At 41.2% G+C, this 23,068-nt stretch overlaps 1 protein-coding gene across 25 annotated transcripts in view; it reads right to left on the bottom strand.

Moving 5' to 3' along the window:
• LOC132870726 (protein NLRC5-like) overlaps positions 1-23,068 on the bottom strand; it is a 930,547-nt gene that overhangs the window by 894,924 nt on the left and 12,555 nt on the right. For 23 of the 25 annotated variants that reach the window (XM_060904521.1, XM_060904530.1, XM_060904519.1 and 20 more), the window contains exons 2-5: positions 16,085-16,232; positions 11,103-11,219; positions 10,637-10,753; positions 1,155-1,271 (exon numbers count right to left, since the gene is read on the bottom strand). In XM_060904521.1, coding sequence (XP_060760504.1) covers positions 1,155-1,271; positions 10,637-10,753; positions 11,103-11,219; positions 16,085-16,134 — 401 coding nt within the window. In that variant the 5' untranslated portion in view covers positions 16,135-16,232. The remainder of the gene's footprint in view (positions 1-1,154; positions 1,272-10,636; positions 10,754-11,102; positions 11,220-16,084; positions 16,233-23,068) is intronic. The other 2 variants (XM_060904522.1, XM_060904529.1) reach the window with 2 other exon arrangements.

The following is a 23,068-nucleotide window of genomic DNA, read 5'->3' as shown; positions in this document are numbered from 1 at the left end:
ATCCTACGTCAGCACTGGTTTGTTTATGAGAAAACGACCTGGTGGTTTTCTGCAAATTTCTTCAACGTTATCATGTAATTATTAAAATGGTTAACAGATGTATCGTAGGAGGGTGTAGCAACACCAATCATGATGGGATTAGTACTCATCGTTTTCCAAAAGACCGGACAATGAGAGAGAAATGGGAGCGCTTGGTCTACACAGGCTGTGCACTGAAACCGTGCAAAGCTCGCGCAGCCTGCTGGCGCTTCCGCAGGTGACGTCACGAATCTGGCTCCAGACTCCCTTGGGATTTTTCCAGACACATTTTGTTATTTTATTTTTTGTTGCTGTAGACAGATGGCCTTGTGCAAAATTACCCTTCTGGATGAGTGTGTAAAGGGATGTACTTTCATATAAAAAATGTAAAAAAAAAAAAAAAAAAATGAAATTGGTCCAGAACATGCACTAACATTTTCACACTACCCAGAATTCACAGCAGATCTGTAGTGGAGCCATCTGAAGGTAGTTACAGTAAACCGCTGTATATACATACGCGCACTCCAGTTTCTCTCACGGCTGGATTGACCACGGTCTGAAATGCAGGTTAAAATAAACGCCTGGATTTGACACAGGATCTGAGTTTAACACCCCGACTGTATTCATATCGCAGTGGTTTGATTTGCTGCCTTTACAAAACAAAATAAAATGTTTTGTGTCAACACCGTCTCGTCAGTCTGGTCCTGTGAAGCCTGGATTGGGATGTGATTCTTTTCGTGGCTTTAGTGTACAGTCTCATACGACTGCATTTTTAATTTTATAAGAACATTTTACTAACAATGAACAGAATCTGGCATTTTTTCAAGCGGTGCCTGATAATGTTAAATTAATTGTATAAATTTTAGTTAAGTTATTCTTCTCATATATATATGTATATAAAATGGCTTTTAGTGCCCGAGTCTGACTTGTGTCCCAATTTTAAGTACTCGTGACTCACTCTTTACTCTGAAGCATTTACTGAAAGAACGGTCGTGTCACTAAAGACCAAGAAACTACTGTATAAACTGTGTAGTAGAACGATAGTTATTGTATATATTAATTAAAAATTAGTTGCTAATGACAGTGTAGCACAGCCTTTAACTGGAACTTTCACTATGAGAATTATGGGATGTTACCTGTGGACAGATGAGGGGTTCCCAGTGTTAAACTGCAAAGGAAGACGCATAGACGCATCACTCTTCATGGAGACACAGCTGGGTTCTGGTGAGTCTGATCTCTTTCTCTGGAGTTTCCTGTACAACATTATAGAGGAGGCACGAGACAGAATTTAATTTTCTAAAATATCACAATATAAAACACTGGGAGAGATTAATCTGCTGCTCATATCATGTATTGCAATATTTCTGTTTAATATTCTTTATGAGCTCTACCTCTTCTTACACACTAGGTGGCAGCACCAGAGGTCGTAGCCCACAGAGCACAGAGTTATAGAGTGGAAACCTAACTGTCTCAAAGCACGCTGACTTAAAGTGTACCTGTAGTGAATTATAATCACTAGCCATTTCAAAAGATCTGTACGATACCAGTGGTTCCGTCATGTAAGGCAGCTGGGCCATAGAAGGTTCACGCTGCACGCGTGTAAAGAAAAGTGGACAAACGTAGCATGACTTGCTCTGGGCCATAGAACGGCGTTCACGTTGCACGCTGCACACTTCACGCGTGAAGCGAACATGCACACTTTTTTCTAGGCGTGAAGATGGAAATTCCAGTCAATGCATGCGGTCACCGCCGCGCCAGCCAATCAGAACGGGTCTAGGGAGATAACTCTATGCTTTCAGGGGAAAACTTCAGAAAAAAATATAATTGAATGGTATAATTGAAAAATAGTTCTTCATCGGGATTGTCAAGCAGATTATAGAATGTTCGGTGAAATTCACCACGGGTTTCTCTCAGAAGGAAGTGTTCTCGGCTCCAAATTCTGTTCCTTTTTCTCTTCCTCTGTCTCAGTAAAAGCAGAATGAGGCAATCGTCGTCATCCGAAGAGTCCATATTATTGGTTACTCGGTCAAAGTAGAACAGACGCAACACGTGAACATCCAAGCATGAAGTTTAATGGCCCAGGGTCCGGTTCTTCACGTGAACGTGTAGCGTGTAGCGTGCAGCATGCAGCGTGCAGCGTGAACCTTCTATGGCCCAGCTGCCTAACGCTCGTCGTAAACTCTTGTCAAGTACACGCGAGTTTGAAGTCACTGCTCCGACAGTCAGGCATGGTCAGTAACGTGTTGCCTCCTTCATGGGCTGTTCCAGCACCAGTAGTGACACATAGTTGTTGGTTTGTCCAATTGTCTGGGCTGCAGTGGACTGGTCACTGACCCCGTGTTGCAAACACCAGTCTAAGATAACACATTATCAGCCGATCTGCTCATAAGAAATAGAAGAAATATTTACACTCACTCGAGCTGATCTTTGGCTTGATTAGGTTTAAAAAAAAAAAAAAAAGCAACATTCAGTGTCGCAGTTCTCAAGATTGAACCGGATCGCTGCCCTGAATCAAAAAATTAATCATCCAAAGCGCATAAAATCCGCATGCCATCTCTCAACAAGTTTTACCTCCAAATAGCCCAAACTACAACCCAAATATATCCCTATAGACCCTTTTCAGTCACGTGACTTTCGTAAACGCGACCGCCATTTTGGACATGTAGTGGACTTCGGCTCGAATCAGTTTGAAAGCGAGAAAGGCGACAAACGAAAAACAAAAGAAAAAGGAGCGAGATGCAGAAAACACCTTCACTATCCAGCGACGTAGGGCATTTACAGGGCGAGCAGAGGGAGAGGTATTTGCAAAAATTGAGGTTAGCAGGCTTAGAGAACGACGTTTACCTGCTTCCACCAGGATTGTTCACTGACGTACGGAAGTACACGAAGCCCTCGTCTTTACCTGACTTCGGCCCACATGATCTGTGTACCTATGTCGTTAAAAACCCATCGCCATACACAGGTATTGATCTGAAAGCGTACAAGAGTTTGGATGCCTACAAATATTTTGTGTCAGGCTGGGTAACATGCCTACATCAGCGGGTCGTCCCTGGAGCCGGTGGTCGCCATCTTATTACAGCTAAGGTTTGTTCACATTTTCATTTACTTTCGGTCCTCAGGATAAACAAAATGTTATTAAATGTCATTGAAATAACTTCTTAGTCTGTTGAGACATGGCCCGTTATAAATTTGCTGTTACCAGGCAATGACCTATTAGGGTCGGTGTCTGTGTTGTAGCAGTGTACTAGCAGCTAGCTGTTAGCTAATGTCAACAACATAGTAGCTAGTATGTTACTGTAGCAATGTTTACGTTCAGTCATTTGAATGACTGTTAAAACCTTTCAGTCTCAAGTTTTTCCTTTACTGTATTTACTAGTTTACTGTAATTATGATCCGGCAGCTATTTACACCGGATCCAGTGTAAATAGCTGCCGGAGCCAACGTCCGAGGTTCCGGAGCGCGCTCCGGCTTGCTCTCCCTCAAATTAAGCCCTGTACAGGTAAATAGCTGCTGGAGCCAACGTCCGAGGTTCCGGAACCTCGGACGTTGGCTCCGGCAGCTATTTACACTGGATCCGGTGTAAATAGCTGCCGGATCATAATTACAGTAAACTAGTAAATACAGTAAAGGAAAAACTTGAGACTGAAAGGTTTTAACAGTCATTCAAATGACTGAACGTAAACATTGCTACAGTAACATACTAGCTACTATGTTGTTGACATTAGCTAGTCAACAATAGCTACTACAGAAGAACAAAGAGGTTACAATGGGTTATTTTAACCTATTTGGTTACACACTCGCCGCCACAGAATGTTAACAGCAATGTAATGCCTTTTCTGGCTAATTTTATTCGTCTTACCTCCAACAAAGTGGTCACTACACAAGCGTTGGTATGCCGAGGGCTGCCAATCTTTCCTGTTTATGGCCGCTATCCATCTTCTCCGTCGGGATCCGATAAAATTATAAACCTTGCCTTGTTTGTTGATGGTTACTACATCCAGGTGCACAACAATATAGTGGCATGATGGAAGTCTTGCTGAAAGTAAAAACTTTCTTTGCTGCCGTTCCTCAATGTTGGCTGTGGTAAACTACTGGTAGTACATGTCCAAAATGGCGGCCGCGTTTGTCGTGACGTCACGTGAAAAGGGTCTATAGAGATCTTGCATGTGACGTCACAGCCGATCCAGATTGTGACAGACGCCATCGTGTCGGTCAAACGCCATATTCCGTCTTCTACTTCTGGTTCTACTTCTGCTTTTACTTCTACCTTTTCTTCTGGAAAACCCTACTATATACAATTCTACTACAACGGCTGTGGCTACAAGCTCTCCCTACCTGTGCATGTTTTTTATGTTTTTTGTGTGTATTTTTGCGTGTTGTTCATCTGTACCGGACTTCAATATCCACTACAACCGTATGGACTTACTGGACATTGGTTTCCAGCAGAAAATGACGGTTTGTAGCGATTTCCATCGCATGCACAACATTCCGGACGAGAAAAAAAAAAACATTCTGGACGAGATAGCGAGACCAGCAGGCTCTCCGTGGATTGTTATTGGAAGCAAAGCGAAGGAGGCGGCGGCGGGAGCGGAAGCGAGGCTGCAGAGCCGGCCTGTTGACTAAGCTCAGAAAACAGCCACTCAAATCTCCACTGCCAAGCCTCTACCTCTCCAACGCCAGATCCATGTAAACAAGACGGACGATTTGGAATTACCTTATTCTATTCTATAATCGGCTGGTCAGTGCTATACTCAATACTTAAGTAACTTACCCATCCAATGAGGATTCTTATTTTCTTGTTTACAAGATGCCACATCTGAGTCGCTGACAAATCCTGAATTTCTGTAAAGATAACTGTCCAGAGATTTATAAGCACGCAGTGCTTCACCACTGAACAGCGAGGTAAAGTTAATGAGGTAATTATACACGTCCGGGTATTCCGCTGGCAGTTCAAAATCCGGTCGTGAAAACTCCGTCCGGTAAGCCATAAGGGTCACAAATCTGTAGATCGTTTATTTTAGACATATATCTAGTTATCTGTTCATTACAAAAATGAGCCGTGTAGTCCGTCGGTTGAAATTGATCCATTCTGTACACGAGTGCAGCAGTATTCAGCGGTGTTTTTGACCGATATGATGGCGGTTGTGTACTTACCGGTCACGTGACTGCAAGATCTCTATAGACAGATTTTATCCTGTTTACAGTGGGCGTTCCCACCATGAAAGAGAAACCAATTGAAACCGAAAGAGTGAAAGTGATTATCATGTCGTTACCATCCCTGTGTCTGAAATCGCTCACTCGTTCATTACTCCCTATATAGGGAATTACTATATGGAGGACTATATAGTGAGCTCATTGGAAAATGAAAAAACTCTTTCGGACACTATTCCGTTGCACAATTAAAACGTGCCAGATCAGTCGGCTGGTGGGTTTCAAAATAATAAATCCATGCATGTGGTTTTGTGATCAATCCATATGATACTGAGCGCATTTCCCACATTAATCAATACAAAAGTACCTGCAGCTTTCAGTTCTTGAAATCAAGGCTGAACACTTTCTTCTTTGCCGCTGACTTTTATTCAATCAAATTTGAGACTTTTAATTTGATTTTTTTCAGCGTGACTGCAATGGATGATGGGATATATTGCTTTGGTTAGTGACCATCGTTGTACACTACTTTCCGTGATGCATTGTGGGATACTTTGAGTGCACTATATAGGGTGTAAATAATCCTCACTAAGGTTTCAGACAGCACTACGAAATGGCGTCCTCACTATGTAGTGCCCTATATAGTGAGTAGTGAGCGATTTTGAACACAGGGCCTGTGAATAGTCTTATGAACATGGAATTGCACACTCTGGTGTGACTGAGGAAGGTGACAAGTTTTATGCTTCATCTAATTTAGGTGATTTAAAAACTATAATATTTTACAGTGGGCACAGAAGAAAGTGTAAAGTTTGTCAATATGTTTATCAGACTTGTATGATAAAAAACTCGTGAAGATATTTCTCTCAATAAATGACCTCCTCATTTTAACCTGTTGAGCTTCGCCAGCGAAGCTCTCGACCACAAAGTACAACCAAATCTACTTGCGCATAATGCCATGAAATAATAGATGTGTGCCATAAAGATCTATTACAAGTATTGATCTATATTTATTCAACGTGTCCTGAAGTTACTTGACTGGGAATCTCGACCCACAGAACACTGCTTGTTTACTCGCACTTGATAACCCGGAATCAACGACTGTATGCCACTTCCGGCTGGCAATGGCTGCTCCCCGTAGTTCTGCCTCAGTGGGTAATTCACAATAGAAAATGTCCACAAAAGTGCTTTTACAGTGTTTTTTTGACTGAATGTGCGCGTCTGTTGTCTATAAGTAGTGCATAAAGCACGATTAATGTTGAAAGCATGACCAGTACTGGTACACTTTAACAGTCCAGAAAGTGAAGCTCATCAGAAGGAAGTGTTATGGCACATGGGGTCAAACTCCAGGCAAACAGCCTCGTTTCATTCAGCTCACATGAATTTGGAAACAATAAAACTGAAACAGCCTGTAGAACACGACTGCTTAACATTTTCACACTACCCAGAATTCACAGCAGATCTGTAGTGGAGCCATCTGAAGGTAGTTACAGTAAACCGCTGTATATACATACAGTGGTGCTTGAAAGTTTGTGAACCCTTTAGAATTTTCTAGATTTCTGCATAAATATGACCTAAAACATCAGATTTTCACACAAGTCCTAAAAGTAGATAAAGAGAACCCAGTCAAACAAATGAGACAAAAATATTATACTTGGTCATTTATTTATTGAGGAAAATGATCCAATATTACATATCTGTGAGTGGCAAAAGTATGTGAACCTTTGCTTTCAGTATCTGGTGTGACCCCCTTGTGCAGCAATAACTGCAACTAAACATTTGCGGTAACTGTTGATCAGTCCTGCACACCGGCTTGGAGGAATTTTAGCCCATTCCTCCGTACAGAACAGCTTCAACTCTGGGATGTTGGTGGGTTTCCTCACATGAACTGCTCGCTTCAGGTCCTTCCACAACATTTTGATTGGATTAAGGTCAGGACTTTGACTTGGCCATTCCAAAACATTCACTTTATTCTTCTTTAACCATTCTTTGGTAGAACGACTTGTGTGCTTAGGGTCGTTGTCTTGCTGCATGACCCAATGTCTTTTGAGATTCAGTTCATGGACAGATGTCCTGACATTTTCCTTTAGAATTCACTGGTATAATTCAGAATTCATTGTTCCATCAATGATGGCAAGCCGTCCTGGCCCAGATGCAGCCAAACAGGCCCAAACCATGATACTACCACCACCATGCTTCACAGAAGGGATAAGGTTCTTATGCTGGAATACAGTGTTTTCCTTTCTCCAAACATAACACTTCTCATTTCAACCAAAAAGTTCTATTTTGGTCTCATCCGTCCACAAAACATTTTTCCAATAGCCTTCTGGCTTGTCCATGTGATCTTTAGCAAACTGCAGACGAGCAGCAATGTTCTTTTTGGAGAGCAGTGGCTTTCTCCTTGCAACCCTGCCATGCACACCATTCAGTACGTTTACATGCACGTCCAAATCGAGCTACTGTCGGTAATCGAGCAAAGGGTCCCAGCAGGGGTGCCAGAGAAATCCAATCCTACATGCACAAGTGAAATCGGGCTATTGTGCAAGGTGCATTGTGCACCCGAGCCACACGTGGCGCTACACGCCCCATCGTGTTGGTACACTTCCGGTTGTCGTCATGAAGAAGAGCTATAGTGTTGCCAGATACTGCTGACGTATTCCAGCCCAAAACGTTCAAATCCGCTAAAATGCACTTAAAACCCCCCAATCTGGCAACACTGGCAGTTCAGTGTTCGAGCGGTTCGGCTTGCTCTAACAGACTGTATGGCTACAAACTGTCCGGCGCAGACCACTGTTTTGTAAAACAACTTATTTTGCACAATAATATTTTTCTAAAGTCCATTTTTTGCTTACAAAAAATTTTTTTTTTTTTGCTTACAATTTAACTTATGTCTTAATAAACACACAAAAAGTTCAATTGTTTTGTTTTTATTGACATTCTTCAGATGTTGGACATATATTCGTGTGTATATACACACACACAAATACAATGACTTATGTACACAATTCACAGCTATGCAACAGCTGTACTTGGTGATACAGTAAGTGAGCTAAATTTTAACAGTGCAAACAATGCCACAAAAAGAAAAGATTCATGCCGTTGTCATGATTCGTTGTCATGCCGACCGAGGCTGTTGTGTTTCCCTTGTGGTCTCGTCACTTGTCACTTCCGGAAGGGGCAGTGCTGAAGTAAGTAGCTCGAATACGTAGCTCAATAGGGTTTACATGCACTAAGTAGCTCGGCGGAAATCGCATAAATCTAGGTCGTGTAGCTCGATTACGAGAAATCAAGTTCGGTTAAATTTCAGCCGAATTAAGGTGTATACATGGCATTTTGAACTTCGATTTCAGTCGAGCAACGGCAGAAATTCGATTCTCTCTATGTGCATGTAAACGCACTGATTGTTGTTCACTGTTCTCCTTATGGTGGACTCATAAATATTAACATTAGCCAATGTGAGAGAGGCCTTCAATTGCTTAGAAGTTACCCTGGGGTCCTTTGTCACCTCGCCGACTATTACACGCCTTGCTCTTGGAGTGATCTTTGTTGGCCGACCACTCCTGGGGAGGGTAACAATAGTCTTGAATTTCTTCCATTTGTACACAATCTGTCTGACTGTGGATTGGTGGAGTGCAAACTCCTTAGAGATGGTTTTGTAACCTTTTCCAGCCTGATGAGCATCAACAACACTTTTTCTGAGGTCCTCAGAAATCTCCTTTGTCCGTGCCATGATACACTTCCACAAACATGTGTTGTGAAGATCAGACTTTGATAGATTCCTGTTCTTTAAATAAAACAGGGCGCCCACTCACACCTGATTGTCATCCCATTGCTTGAAAACACCTGACTCTAATTTCACCTTCAAATTAACTGCTAATCCTAGAGGTTCACATACTTTTGCCACTCACAGATATGTAATATTGGATCATTTTCCTCAACAAATAAATGACCAAGTATAATATTTTTGTCTCATTTGTTTAACTGGGTTCTCTTTATCTACTTTTAGGACTTGTGTGAAAATCTGATGATGTTTTAGATCATATTTATCAAATCAAGTTTCAAATCAAGTTTATTTGTATAGCGCTTTTAACAATAAACATTGTCGCAAAGCAGCTTTACAGAATTTGAACGACTTAAAACATGAGCTAATTTTATCCCTAATCTATCCCCAATGAGCAAGCCTGTGGCGACGGTGGCAAGGAAAAATAAAATATTTATGCAGAAATATCGAAAATTCTAAAGGGTTCACAAACTTTCAAGCACCACTGTACGTGCACTCCAGTTTCTATCACGGCTGGATTGAACACGGTCTGAAATGCAGGTTAAAATAAACGCCTGGATTTGACACAGGATCTGAGTTTAACACCCCGACTGTATTGATATCGCAGTGGTTTGATTTGCTGCCTTTACAAAACAAAATAAAATGTTTTGTGTCAACACCGTCTCATCAGTCTGGTCCTGTGAAGCCTGGATTGGGATGTGATTCGTATCGTGGCTTCAGTGTACTCTCATATACAACTGCATTTTTAATTTTTTAAGAACATCATTTTACTAACAATGAACAGAATCTGGCATTTTGTCAAGTGGTGCCTGATAATGTTAAATTAATTGTATAAATTTTAGTTAAGTCATTCGTTATTCTTCTCTCTCTCTCTCTCTCATATATATATATATATATATATATATAGTGTTTTCCCCAGAAAAAAATTAAAGCCCTAAATTCTGGCATGATAATACACAGACAATTGAGTGCCAATGGTGTGAAAGCAAGTGCCAAAGGCGTGAAGCGAAACTAGGGGGGTGCGGGGGCATGCTCCCCCGGAAAATTTTTTGAAAATAGATGCTCTCAGGTGCATTTTCAGGGTCTCAGAGGTTTTAGATACATGATTATAGGATAGATTTTACCAGTGTTTCAATGATTTCTGACTTAAATAGTATTAATGCACACACATTTGAAATTTCACCTTAAAGTTCAACATGCAAGTTAAACTGTTTTGTTATAGATTACTGAGGTATATGATCGATTGAAAATCTACGGGGATCCCTTAATTACCTATGATCAAGTAGTGTTGTAACAAAAATGTGCATGAAAATATGAACAGTGATTTGCTCCATCTTATGCAATCCAAGGAAGAGAATCGATCATCATGACCTCCTGCTGATCACAAAGGGATCTGAACCTAAGACCTGCCAACTTAAAATAAGTTGCTGTATTACTATAACTGTAATGATATATATATATATATATATATATATATATATATAATTTTAAGTACTCATGACTCACTCTTTACTCTGAAACATTTACTGAAAGAACTGTAGTGTCACTAAAGACCAAGAAACTACTGTATAATATAAACTGTGTAGTAGAACGATAGTTTCTTTCGTATATATTAATTAAAAATTAGTTGCTAATGACAGTGTAGCACAGCCTTTAACTGGAACTTTCACTATGAGAATTATGGGATGTTACCTGGGGACAGATGAGGGGTTCCCAGTGTTAAACTGCAAAGGAAGACGCATAGACGCATCACTCTTCATGGAGACACAGCTGGGTTCTGGTGAGTCTGATCTCATCATCTGGAGTTCACTGTACAACATTACAGACAGTCCTTTATATACACCATTTACACTGGTTATTCATTAGTTTTAGTTGTTTTAATTATTTTGCTTGCCATCGCTATGACTTTTATTGCCACATCCAGATGCACTTTCTGCCTTATCCTGTATGTGACACTGTGAAACACTGAACTGTGCAGTTATTGATATTAATTACTCTAAAATGTTTAGTGAAAGTATTGTAGCAGCATTAGGACCTAATTAAAGTATCACAAACTGATAAATATCAAAATGCTGATGATGATCTGGGCTGGATAAAGGAATGTGGAACAACGGCTTTCACTCTGCAGTGACTAAGTATGAGAATTATGGGATGTTACCTGGGTAAAGATGAAGAGATTATATTTTTAAATAGCAAAGGAAGACGCATAGACCCATCACTCTTCATGGAGACACAGCTGGGTTCTGGTGAGTCTGGTCTCTTTCTCTTGAGTTTACTGTACAACATTATAGAGGAGGCATGAGACAGAATTTCATTTTCTAAAATATCACAATATAAAACACTGGGAGAGATTAATTTGCTGCTCATATGTACTGCAATAATTCTGTTTAATATCCTTTATGAGCTCTACCTCTTCTTACACACTAGGTGGCAGCACCAGAGGTCGCAGCCCACAGAGCACAGAGTTATAGAGTGGAAACCTAACTGTCTCAAAGCACGCTGACTGAACAGTCCAGAAAGAGAAGGTAATCAGAAGGAAGTGTTATGGCACATGGGGTCAAACTCCAGGCCCACAGCCTCGTTTCATTCGGCCCGCGTGAATTTGGAAACAATAAAACTGAAACAGCCTGTAGAACACGACTGCTTAACATTTTCACACTATCCAGAATTCACAGCAGATCTGTAGTGGAGCCATCTGAAGCCAAATCAAAATAAATGTTTTGTGTCAACACCGTCTCATCAGTCTGGTCCTGTGAAGCCTGTATTGGGACGTGAGCGTAATTTTACTTACAATGAACCGAATCTGACATTTTTTCAAGTGGTGACTGATAATGTTAAATTAATTGTACAAATTGTATTTAAGTTTTTCTTCTCACATATACATACATTATCTCTCTCTCTCTCTCTCTCTCTCTCTCTCTCTCAGGCTTGTAGTACTCGAGTCCGACTCGTGCCCTAATTTTAAGGACTCGTGCATTAACTGCATTAGTACTCGTCAGTTGGAGACTTGGATGTTTTCTTTATTTTTTTGTAACATGCCATAATAATTTGGCATAAGATATTTATTTCTACATTAGTTTTTATACTAATTTTGTGCAAAAGTGTCACACCTGTACGCCTTGGCGCATGCATCAGATAGACTCTCGTGCGTGCCACAAATGACTCGCACCTGCACAGGATTAAATGCCCAACCAGCACGCTGATATAAAAACTGTGAAAACACACTTACTTTACAAAGTACTGAGTGTGTGTTTGCGTGTGTCTCTCTCAACCTCCTTTGGCACACACAGATCAAAACCTCTCTCTTACGCACTCACTCCGTCTCTCTCACACACACACAGGAGGTGCAAAAATTTGTCTTATTTGACACTAAATTAGATAATCACTCGCCTTACGGAGTTAAATCTGATTAAAATGTGCCAGTATCAGTCAGTACGTTTACATGCACATCCAAATCGAGCTACTGTCGGTAATCGAGCTAAGGGTCCCAGCAGGGGTGCCAGAGAAATCCAATCCTACATGCACACAAGGAAATCGAGCTATTGTGTGAGGTACATTGTGCACCCGAGCCACAGGTGGCGCTACACGCCCCATCGTGTTGGTACACTTCTGGTTGTCGTCATGAAGAAGAGCTATTCAAGCGTATAAACAAAGGGACTACAGGCGGAAATTAGCATGTACTGCTATAACCTGGTACAGACATCTGTCCTTACCACAAGGATAATGTTTAATTTGTACACTGTCCCTTTTAAAAATAAAATAAACTCTAAGAAGAGTGTTTGTACGAACAGAAGTGTTCCTAATAAAGTGGGCAGCTAAGGTGAAGTGTCATGCCGACCGAGGCTGGTTTTTTTTTTTCCACTGAGGCTGTTGTTTCCCGCTTGTGGTCTCGTCACTCGTCACTTCCGGAAGGGGCAGTGCTGAAGTAAGTAGCTCGACTACGTAGCTCGATAGGGTTTACATGCACTAAGTAGCTCGGCAGAAATCGCATAATCTAGGTCGTGTAGCTCGATTACGAGAAATCAAGTTCGGTTCGATTTCAGCCGAGCTAAGGTGTTTACATGCCATTTAGAACTTCGATTTCAGTCGAGCAACGGCAGAAATTCAATTTTCTCTATGTGCATGTAAACGCACTGAGTGTGACATTACGATATCCATATGTGATTCCAGACCATATTGAAATATATTCAGAATGTTTTTCATATATTTATTTAATAGTTAACTCAATGTACATGCAGTGTACACTGAGTGCAGAATTATTAGGTAAGTGAGTATTTTGACCACAACATCCTTTTAATGCATGTTGTCCCACTCCAAGCTGTTTAGGCTTGAAAACCTACTACCAATTAAGTATATCAGGCGCTGTGCATCTGTGTAATGAGAGGGGGTGTGGTCTAATGACATCAACACCCTATATCAGGTGTGCATAATTATTAGGCAACCTCTTTTCCTCTGGCAAAATGGGTCAGAAGAGATCTGATAGACTTTGAAAAGTCTAAAATTGTGAGATGTCTTGCAAACGGATGCAGCACTCTTGAAATTGCGAAGATGTTGAAACGTGATCACCGAACAATCAAGCGTTTCATTGCAAATAGTCAACAGGGTCGAAAGAAGCATGTGGGGGAAAAAAGGCGCAAAATAACTGCACATGATCTGCGGAAAATCAAGCGTGAAGCTAACAAGCAGCCATTAGCATCCAGTTCTGCCATATTCCAGAGTTGCAACATTCCTGGAGTGTCAAAGAGTACAAGGTGTGCAATACTGAGGGACATGGCCAAGGTAAGGAAGGCTGAAAAACGACCACCACTGAGTAAGGCACACAAGATAAAACGTCAAGACTGGGCCAAGAAATATCTTAAGACTGATTTTTCTAAGGTGCTGTGGTCTGATGAGATGAGAGTGTCTCTTGATGGGCCAGATGGATGGGCCTGTGGCTGGATCAGTAATGGGCACAGAGCTCCACTCCGACTCAGACGCCAGCAAGGTGGAGGTGGAGTACTGCTATGGGCTGGTATCATCAAAGACGAGCTTGTTGGACCTTTTCGAGTTGAGGATGGACCCAAACTCAACTCCCAGACCTACTGCCAGTTCCTGGAAGAAACCTTCTTCAAGCAGTGGTATAGGAAAAAGTCAGCATCTTTCAAGAACATGATTTTCATGCAGGATAACGCTCCATCTCATGCGTCCAAATACTCCACTGCGTGGCTAGCCAGTAAAGGTCTGAAAGGTGAAAAAATAATGACATGGCCCCCTTGTTCACTTGACCTAAACCCCATAGAGAACCTGTGGTCCATTATAAAACGTGAGGTCTACAAAGAGGGAAAACAGTACACCTCTCTGAACAGCGCCTGGGAGGCCGTGGTTGCTGCTGCACACAATGTTGGTCGTGAACAGATAAAGAAATTGACAATCTATGGATGGAAGGCTTTTGAGTGTCCTCATGAAGAAGGGTGGCTATATTGGTCACTGATTTGTTTTTGTTTTGTGTTTGAATGTCAGATATGTTTATTTGCAAATCTGGAGTTGTCATATCAGTGTACCTGGTGAAAATAAATAAGTGAAATGGCTACATATTTGGTTTTTATTAAGTTGCCTAATAATTCTGCACAGTGAAAGTTACCTGAACACACACATATTCTCCTAAAATGGCCAAAACTAAAAACGCCCCACTCTAACTTCCATACATATTCAGCTTTGATATTTATGAGTCTTTTTGGTTGATTGAGAACATAGTTGTTGTTCAATAATAAAACTAATCCTCAAAAATACAACTTGCCTAATAATTCTGCACTCAGTGTATAAGAAAAATAATTGAACACCGGCAGCAGATTCAACACCGGTTTCCCCCGTTGACTGTGAGAGTCCCTCAGAGGCGCATGTGTATTCTGTTTATTCGGCTGTGAGCGAGTCGCTCTTTGTTTTGAACGAGTGGTCCGGGTCTCTCGTAAACTCTGAGCAAACTAAAGGACTACTTTGGCTCTGATGTTGTTCAGGAAAACCACATTAGCTTGATGATGGATCTTAGGCGGTAATTAAAAACACCTTTGGCTTTAAGAGGCTTTTGGGAAATCCACCCCGGACTGTTTACCCGTCTTCACTTGTATTAATAAGCACACCTTCTGCACTTACATCCATCTCCCAACCATCTCTGACAGAATACTTCACACGCCATGACCGAGAACGCACATTCACCTGTTCATACGGCATGTTCAGGAACGAATTAACGTTAATGGCGATAAACAGCCACCGTCTTGGTACAGTTGGAGTGTTGGACTCGGCTCGGATCAATAGTGGACTCGACTTGGACAAGATTGGCAGAAATATTTCAAATACAAACAGTTAAAGGTAGACAGCCTTTCAGATTTCTCCAATTTAGGTGATAAAAAGTATTTCCCTGACACCTAATTATTTTTCTTAGTGGACCGAAAGGAACGGAATTAAAATCGGAAGTCTATGATCTGATTACTTTTCCCCCTAAAAGAACAATGAATCAATTTAGATCCCTGTGGCCTGAAATTCTCCGCCATTTTTTCCTTGCATCACATCAAAATACTACGTCATAGATCACGTGGTGGGCTTTCTCCCGTTTGTGCAAGGCACTGTGGGATACAAATTTGAAACCAGAGAGAACAATGGAGGATGAGTGCGCGAATGAAATGTTGAAGACCGACTACAGTAACGAAGTGAGAAGAAAAGACGCTGTATTGCGAAGAAATGAAAACACAGGACCAAACTAATAAATATCGGCAGTCAGCGAGCACCTCGGTGTGATCAGCTGTTCATTTCGGGTCAAAGGTAAACCTGTAGATGGCAGTAATGCAACTCTGGATGCCAGCTGCTGTAAAACCCAAAAGGTGAAGAAGACAACGACGGCTTAGGTAAGAGTGGGCATGCGCACACAGACTTCCTCTGTCTGCCTGACTACGCAAAGTGAGCGATTTCAGGCACATTATTTGCTCGGGAAGCCCCTCAAATTAAATAACTTCCCAGCCACAGAACAGCTTGTATGTTTTAGGATCTTACATAAATAAACATACATCACAATGACCAAATTTCAGAGGGAACTAAACTTCACCAATTTTATGAAATCGAAAGGCCGTCTCACTTTAACGACTAAAATATTAGAACATGGTAACTTACTCTGTTGAGGGTCCGGTTGCATCATCTGTGTGGAGAGGATAGCTCTCCATTTTTTAATAATCATGTGTGGACACAGCTCATGGACACACTGCCGACTGCTGAAGACGCTGATATTTTGGATTACTCTTGAATTGAATGAATTTCACTCCTAAAAATCAGGAAATAAAAAAACATGCTGTTAAAATTGGAGAAAAAAAATATTTCCCATCAAATGAACTGCACATGTGAAAGGCTCCAAACTTAAGAAACAGGATTCACAGTAAGAGTAGTTTTAAAGACTGTGCATCATCATCATCATGCCCCTTTACATGCAGAAGGGGTGTGTGTGTGTGTGTGTGTCCATCCAGACAGGACATGAACAGTTCAGTAATCAAGGAGCGGGATTTCTGCTGGAAAGGAGGAGACACAGTTTGAAGTCCAAGCAGGTCAGCTGTGATGCCTTCACTAAAAAAGCTGAACCAGGTGGTGACTAAAATCATCTGTAGTTAATAGAAGGGCTACTTTAAGTCTAAAACTACTTTCTCTTTCCCAGCATTAAATGGGTTTTAGTTTGAATAAATTCTGATCCAGAAGTCAGTCAGTCTGAAGTCAGCTGCACTAAACAGAGATGATTTCTGTGAGCCTAAAGTAGGGGTGTGTTAGTCTGGCTAACGCGACTTCAGAGCTCTGCGAGCATTTGGTCTGGCAAAGATATTAAGCCCAACCGTTTCCCAAAGTGCGTGGTTGACCCGCCTCCCTGAAATGCCTCAGTTTGCTACTGGTCGAAGCCAGAAAAGGCTGTGACGAAGCTTAAACCAATCACATCACTCTTTCCTCTGACGTATGTGACACGACGGGGCTAACTGGTAGATTAAACTCTTACCGAAGCCGGTCGGGAGCAAGGTGAAAACATCCTTCCTTTCAATAAATACCTCCAGGGCTGCTCTTTGCGCCGTTTTCAATGAGAACTTCCCGTTGAATGCTTTCAATACAGCATCTACCGCTGTGTCAAAGGCTTGCCGCTGCTCCATGTTCGTAATGTTTCTAGTGAATGAAGCGCTTCCGGCATAGATTCTGTAAACAATCTATGGCTTCCGGTCGCAGTTCTACTACGTCACTGCCTTGAACACGCCTCTACCCAGGGCCGTTGGAGATGCTCAAAGTTGATTGGCTCCCGATTTTTCGGGAGCTTGGAAGAGCTGGAGATAGCTTGCCTTGCCAGACTAAGCTCGCAACAGGCCCTCGTGTTGCGTCACACTTAGGATGGGCGGGCCCAGGCTAGGGGTGTGTGATATGACTGTTTCAGACCGTGAACGATCCATGATCTGTTTTTACTGACAGATCACATGGACCGTGATGGTAAATGTATTTTGTCAGTTGTGCTGAAAACGTAGTGTGGGAAATAAAGCCGGACCGGCAGACATCGACCGGTAATTTTCGCATTTGCCCGTCTGTGTTTCAAAAGCATCAAACCGCATGGCCCATGAAAAATTGTAAAGATATGGGTCTAATCTATTTCTAATTTTCTCCCAAATGTTATACTGGGCAAACACAGTGTGTTGTAATACAGCCTGTAAAACAGGGGACCCTGCAGGTGCAGCTTTAAAAATTCATAACTCGGCCAACAATGGTCCGAGACCTGCCCAAATTTACAGGCACCTCCCTCTTCCCCGACACCTTTTGGACCAGCACAGGCACGGCCTGCTACGATCATGGATCGGCCCGTTATTTGGCCCCAAAACCCCCACGTGAACGCTGCTCGCTGAAAACAATCGTATGAGCCCTGGCTCAAGCCAGTTTTTAAAAATTCATAACTCAGCCACCAAAGGTCCTCGCCCCACCAAAATTTACATGCACCTCCCTCTCCTCGAGTGGCACACTACATAAGACAATAATAATGCACTAAGTATTCGCTGTTGTTTTTATTGCACGATGCAGATGAACTACTGTTTTAGGATTGACCGTATCTGATTGATCCAGTTGATTAAGAGTTCAGTTTACATGAAACTTTGCAGTTCAGTATTATCTTAAGTACCAAATTGCCAATGTGCGTTTTTTTTTATTTATAATAAGAATGACAGTTATATGCTTTGCAGGATGTAGATTCATAGTTTTTTTTCTTCTATTTTGTAAGTTCTATTCCAGCAGATTTTAGTCTGAATGCCAAATGGTAGGACCATGTCTAGTTTTGAGTTATTTTAAGTCATTGTTACAAAGTTACTTGGAATCTCGTACTCAAAATTTTAACTCTCATGTAAGAAGAGTTGTATTGTTAATTACTAAATTTATTATTATAAAACATAGTATTAAAAAATAGTCAGTCATTCTTGACATGTTTGAGTGTTATTATAATACCTATACATGAGGATCAGTAAGTTGTAACCAACTGGAACATCCTCGCCCCCCAAATACTTTTTTCTAGACATGGAACTGACCTGTGCGCGCTACTGTTTTCTTGGGTAGAATTTTAAGCATGTTTTTCTTGAATCTTCTGACATTTTCTTGTGAATTATATTCAATTTGTAGTATAATTAACAACTAATGTCAAGTATAATTTGGCCTCTGAAGATCATAAAAACGTGCCTGGAAATAGCTGAGAAGCCATCTCCAGATATCTAAAGCCCTTCAGCTTCCCAGCCGCATTGTTCTAGACCCTGGGCCCGTCCTTCAGACAGGCTGAAATTTGGACGGACAAACAACATTTCAGACTTGTCTGTCCGGTGACAGTCAGCTTAAAATTCCTTATTTCCCCATGACATGGCATCTTGTTTTATTGAGCCAGACTCTATTCACTCGTCCAGCTCACAGTCTTCCTGTAAGACACAGGAACAAAAACAATAGACTAGCAGTTCCTTGGTTTCCGTTGCCTCATTTTGTTTACTGACAACATGGCAATGAACACAGAGAAGCTCGAGCCTAAAAAACATTCCATATCAGTTAAATAGAAATGCTGGAATTTACACAACAGACATGTTGAAAACAGCTGTTTAAAAAAAATCTGCAAAAACAACAAAGCAGCCTAAAGACACTCTTTGAGAGAATACTGATCACTGATTAGGGATGTTAACCGATGACCATTTGATCGGTGGTTGACCGAATCAACATCAACCAGTTAATTTTTTTTTTGGTTGTCAGTTAAAAAAAAATCATTTTGAAGCTGCCAATTTTGGAGCGGAGAACCTGGAATTCTGTGTTGTAAACGCTTGGGGCATGCCATGCGGTGTAAGGACGACAGCTGACAAATCAGAAACACCCATTCAGTCATGTCCCGCCCTCCCGCTGCCACTCGGCAAAAGAAAAGTGTAGACACAGGCTTTTTAGCTTACAAATTACTATTCTGTTTTTTTTTTTTAATTATTATTAGAAGGCACATTGAATTTAGTCCTGCCTTGGCCAGTGCATTCTGAAAGTATGTTTCGGTCTGTAGCCAACAATGCATGTTAGTGCAGATCATATCTCTCCACACAAACTAAAGGCGCAGATGCCGACTTTTTCACGGCTGAATCGTGCAGATCCGATTTTTTTTTTGGGGGGGGGCGTTGGAGTGTCTGATTATAATTTCATCAGAGTAAGTTCTGTATTAAAATTACTAAATAAGCAAATGCCGTTACAGTCCATGAAACATAGGAAGTATGAGAAGAAAACAGTAAATCAGAAAGCTGCGCACATTTGCGCAGCTTCCGCGAAAACGTGTGCAGCTTTCTGATTTACTGTTTTCTTCTCATACTTCCTGTTTCATGGACTGTAACGGCATTTGCTCATTTAGTCATTTTAATACAGAATTTACTCTGATGAAATTGTAATCAGACACTCCAACACCCCCGCCAAAAAAAAAAAATCGGATCTGCACGATTCAGCCGTGAAAAAGGCGGCATCCACCAAAAGGCGCGCCGTTTGCATCCCTGTTTAAACTCATAGGTTAACCGACTTTAACCGGCTAATGAGGCTCGGTGGTCGGTCAAGATTTTTTTTAGTTTTCGCCATCCCCATCATTGATGCCAGGACACTGCAGCTGCAGTGAACCATTAAGCACCTTCTAATTCTAACCATTAAGCACCTTCTATGGTATTTATACACGCATGTGTAGGTCAGTGTGTGAATGGTTGATTTTTGTGGGGCGTTTGTGTTTTAATCATAATGTACAGCCTTTAATACATTTTATCATCATGGATACATTCAGGAAAATTACTGCAGATTATTTTCCCCCCAAACAAATAGAAAATATGTGTAACAGAGAAAAAAAAGTGTATATTACATGACAAAACAATTCTGGTTTCCACACGGACGGAGACAGCATGTGGGTCAGGGTCCACAAAAGTAAAGTAATTTCCTGTTGCCCAGAGGCTGTGAACCCTCATGTACCGTTCCAGATCAGCAATAATTTATTTAAAAAAAAAAAACCTCACACACACAATTGCACAGAATGAAAAATGAAACCAATCATGCAAATAATGGCTGGAACAGAGTTACACAGAAATATTACAAATTTACCATTTAGAAACAGATTGATACCAATCCATAGCTACAATGACAATGTATAAATCAATCTAATAATAAATTAAACAAGTCCTAGCTTACTTACAATTTACTGCATAATAAAACAGAATTATTCTAATACTCCATTTATTCCAAAACATTTTCATATGAATTAATATTTCCAAAACATGAAAAATTTGACAAATTGCGAAAAAAAAACTAAATAACATCAGGCAATATCTATCACGAGATCAAAGAAAATCAATAACACAATTCGGTAGTATAAAAAAAAAAAAGCCAATGTGTAGTAAAGAAAATTAGATATATTAGTGTGAGCACTGAGGAATAATCTGTGAATTAATGAACTCTATCAGGATTGATTCACGTGTGATGTGAATAGCCCCCAAGCATAACTACATCACTTGTTTATCGCAGTGCATTATGGGGGATAGCCGGGGTCAGTAGCTGGATAATATAGTGGATGTTAGATTAATTTTGCGTGAGAAGCAATTTTGCCATGCTCTGTCATGGAAGACAATGAAATTGGTGATTTAAAGAGGTGGATAACATGTCAAGGGTTTACAGCAGGAAAATCTGAATCCAAATCAAGCTCGATGAGAAGGTCAGACATAAGTAACAAAAATTCGTACAACTGAGAGATTGACAGAGTCAACCACACTGTACAACATCAAATCTCAGAACGTCTTTTCAAAACATTTATAAATAAGTGATTATTTAAATAAAACTTGATATCAGGAAACATTACAAAAGAAAACATGTTTGGAAACCTGCTGATCTGCAGTGTCATGTTCAGTATAAATGCATTTACTTCAATAAATGCCGCTGGTGAGGTACACTGAACATTACACACACCCGAAAGAGAACCCTTGATGGTTTGGGAGTTTTACTGGTCTGACAGGCTCGTTCGGCTGCCGAGTGTTTCGATATGTTGAGAGCCAAAGGCAGAAGAATGCTTTTTTGTTTTACAGGCTTTGGAATATCGCTAGTTTCAGACAACGAACAGTGTCGATTGTAATAATAATAATCTATAACCGAAAGCCATTCCGCAGACCATGGAAATATTGCTGGGTCACAGTTCATCTGTTACCTGTCCTCCTCGTGTCTCATGCCACATAGGGCATTCACAGAGCTCCTCCACCTCTCCCTGTTGGCCACCATGACTCGCCCCTCATCCCATGTACTCCAGCCCATCTCTCTTCTTTCCTGTTTCACAGTCCGTCTCCATGTTGTTTTTGGTCTTCCTTTTCCCTTCTGGTGCCCAGGTCATTGCCACATGACAATCATTGCCTCGGTCTTGCCTAAGGCTACATCCACACGACAACGGCAACGAGATGTTATTTAAAAATATATCGCGTCCAAATGGGCAACGATCAGTAAAATATCAGGTCCATATGGCACCGCAACGCTTGCTGAAAACGATGCAATACACATGCCACACCTCTGGGGGCGCTGTGAGACGGTCCCTTCGGAGACACCAGAACAATAGAAGAAGTAAGGACGCATGCACATAAACTATTATGCACGAGACTTCATATTAGCCACAAAGTCAGGAAAATTTGTTCGTAAAATTACATTATAATGACCAAATACAATGAAAAGTATTTTTCCAGTCTCACCTGTGAAAGGTAATTCCATGTGATCTCGTTTGGACGGCAAACCTGTTGGTACAGTTAAACGCAGCTAATCTTTATTCTCCGCTTTGACCTATCCAATATGGTGGCGAGGATGACGTATGATTCTACGCGGAAGGCGGCGTCTTTAATGGTCCGGAATAAATTGAATGCTACACGTTGATGGATTAATTTGCTCTTCTACGCCCTATTTGAGGAATGTATTGTAGGACTTAAACCAATATCTGAAGAGGTGAGATCGCTCCTTTTTTACCCTATTTTTGCTGGCAGGATTGACTCTGCCCTAAGGGCAGAGTCTCTCTCTCTCTCTCTCTCTCTCTCTCACTTTGCACCATTACACAATAAATATTCACAGTGAAAATATTTTGTAAGCGCGTTTCATGAACCAAGTTATAGGATTTGTCGACAACTCGCATCGAGTTCGTTACACTTCTACCCGGCGTGAAGCACTCACAGTCATGTGGTTGTGACGTCATCGTAAACAAATCCGTTCTACTCATCCAGACGACTTCACAACGGCAACGTTGCCAGATCTTTCCACTCTGGAACCCGTTCTCAAAAAGATTGCGTTTTGGGCACCCAAAACGCCGGTGCCGTGTGGACGCCAGGCCTAAACGATAAGCAATTGTATCGGAGTCACCTGAATCCATTGCCGTGTGGACAGGGCCTAAGAATATGACCAATCATCTTCCATCTGTGAAGTTTCACTTCTTAACTCAGTGGTTTCATGCTTGCTCTTTCTAATAACTCATCCGTACTTACGTGATCTTGCCAACGGATGCAGAGGATCCTTCTCAAACATCTGTTAAATACATTCACCGTCCTATTGTCTACTTTAGTCATCTTCCATGTTTCACATCCATACAGCAATATGGGC

The sequence above is a fragment of the Neoarius graeffei genome, chromosome 22 (genome assembly GCF_027579695.1).
Source record: "Neoarius graeffei isolate fNeoGra1 chromosome 22, fNeoGra1.pri, whole genome shotgun sequence".
NCBI classification, from domain to species: Eukaryota; Metazoa; Chordata; class Actinopteri; order Siluriformes; family Ariidae; genus Neoarius; species Neoarius graeffei.
The sequence above is the reverse complement of the archived record's forward strand: the minus strand, read 5'-3'. Positions and strand labels throughout refer to the sequence as shown.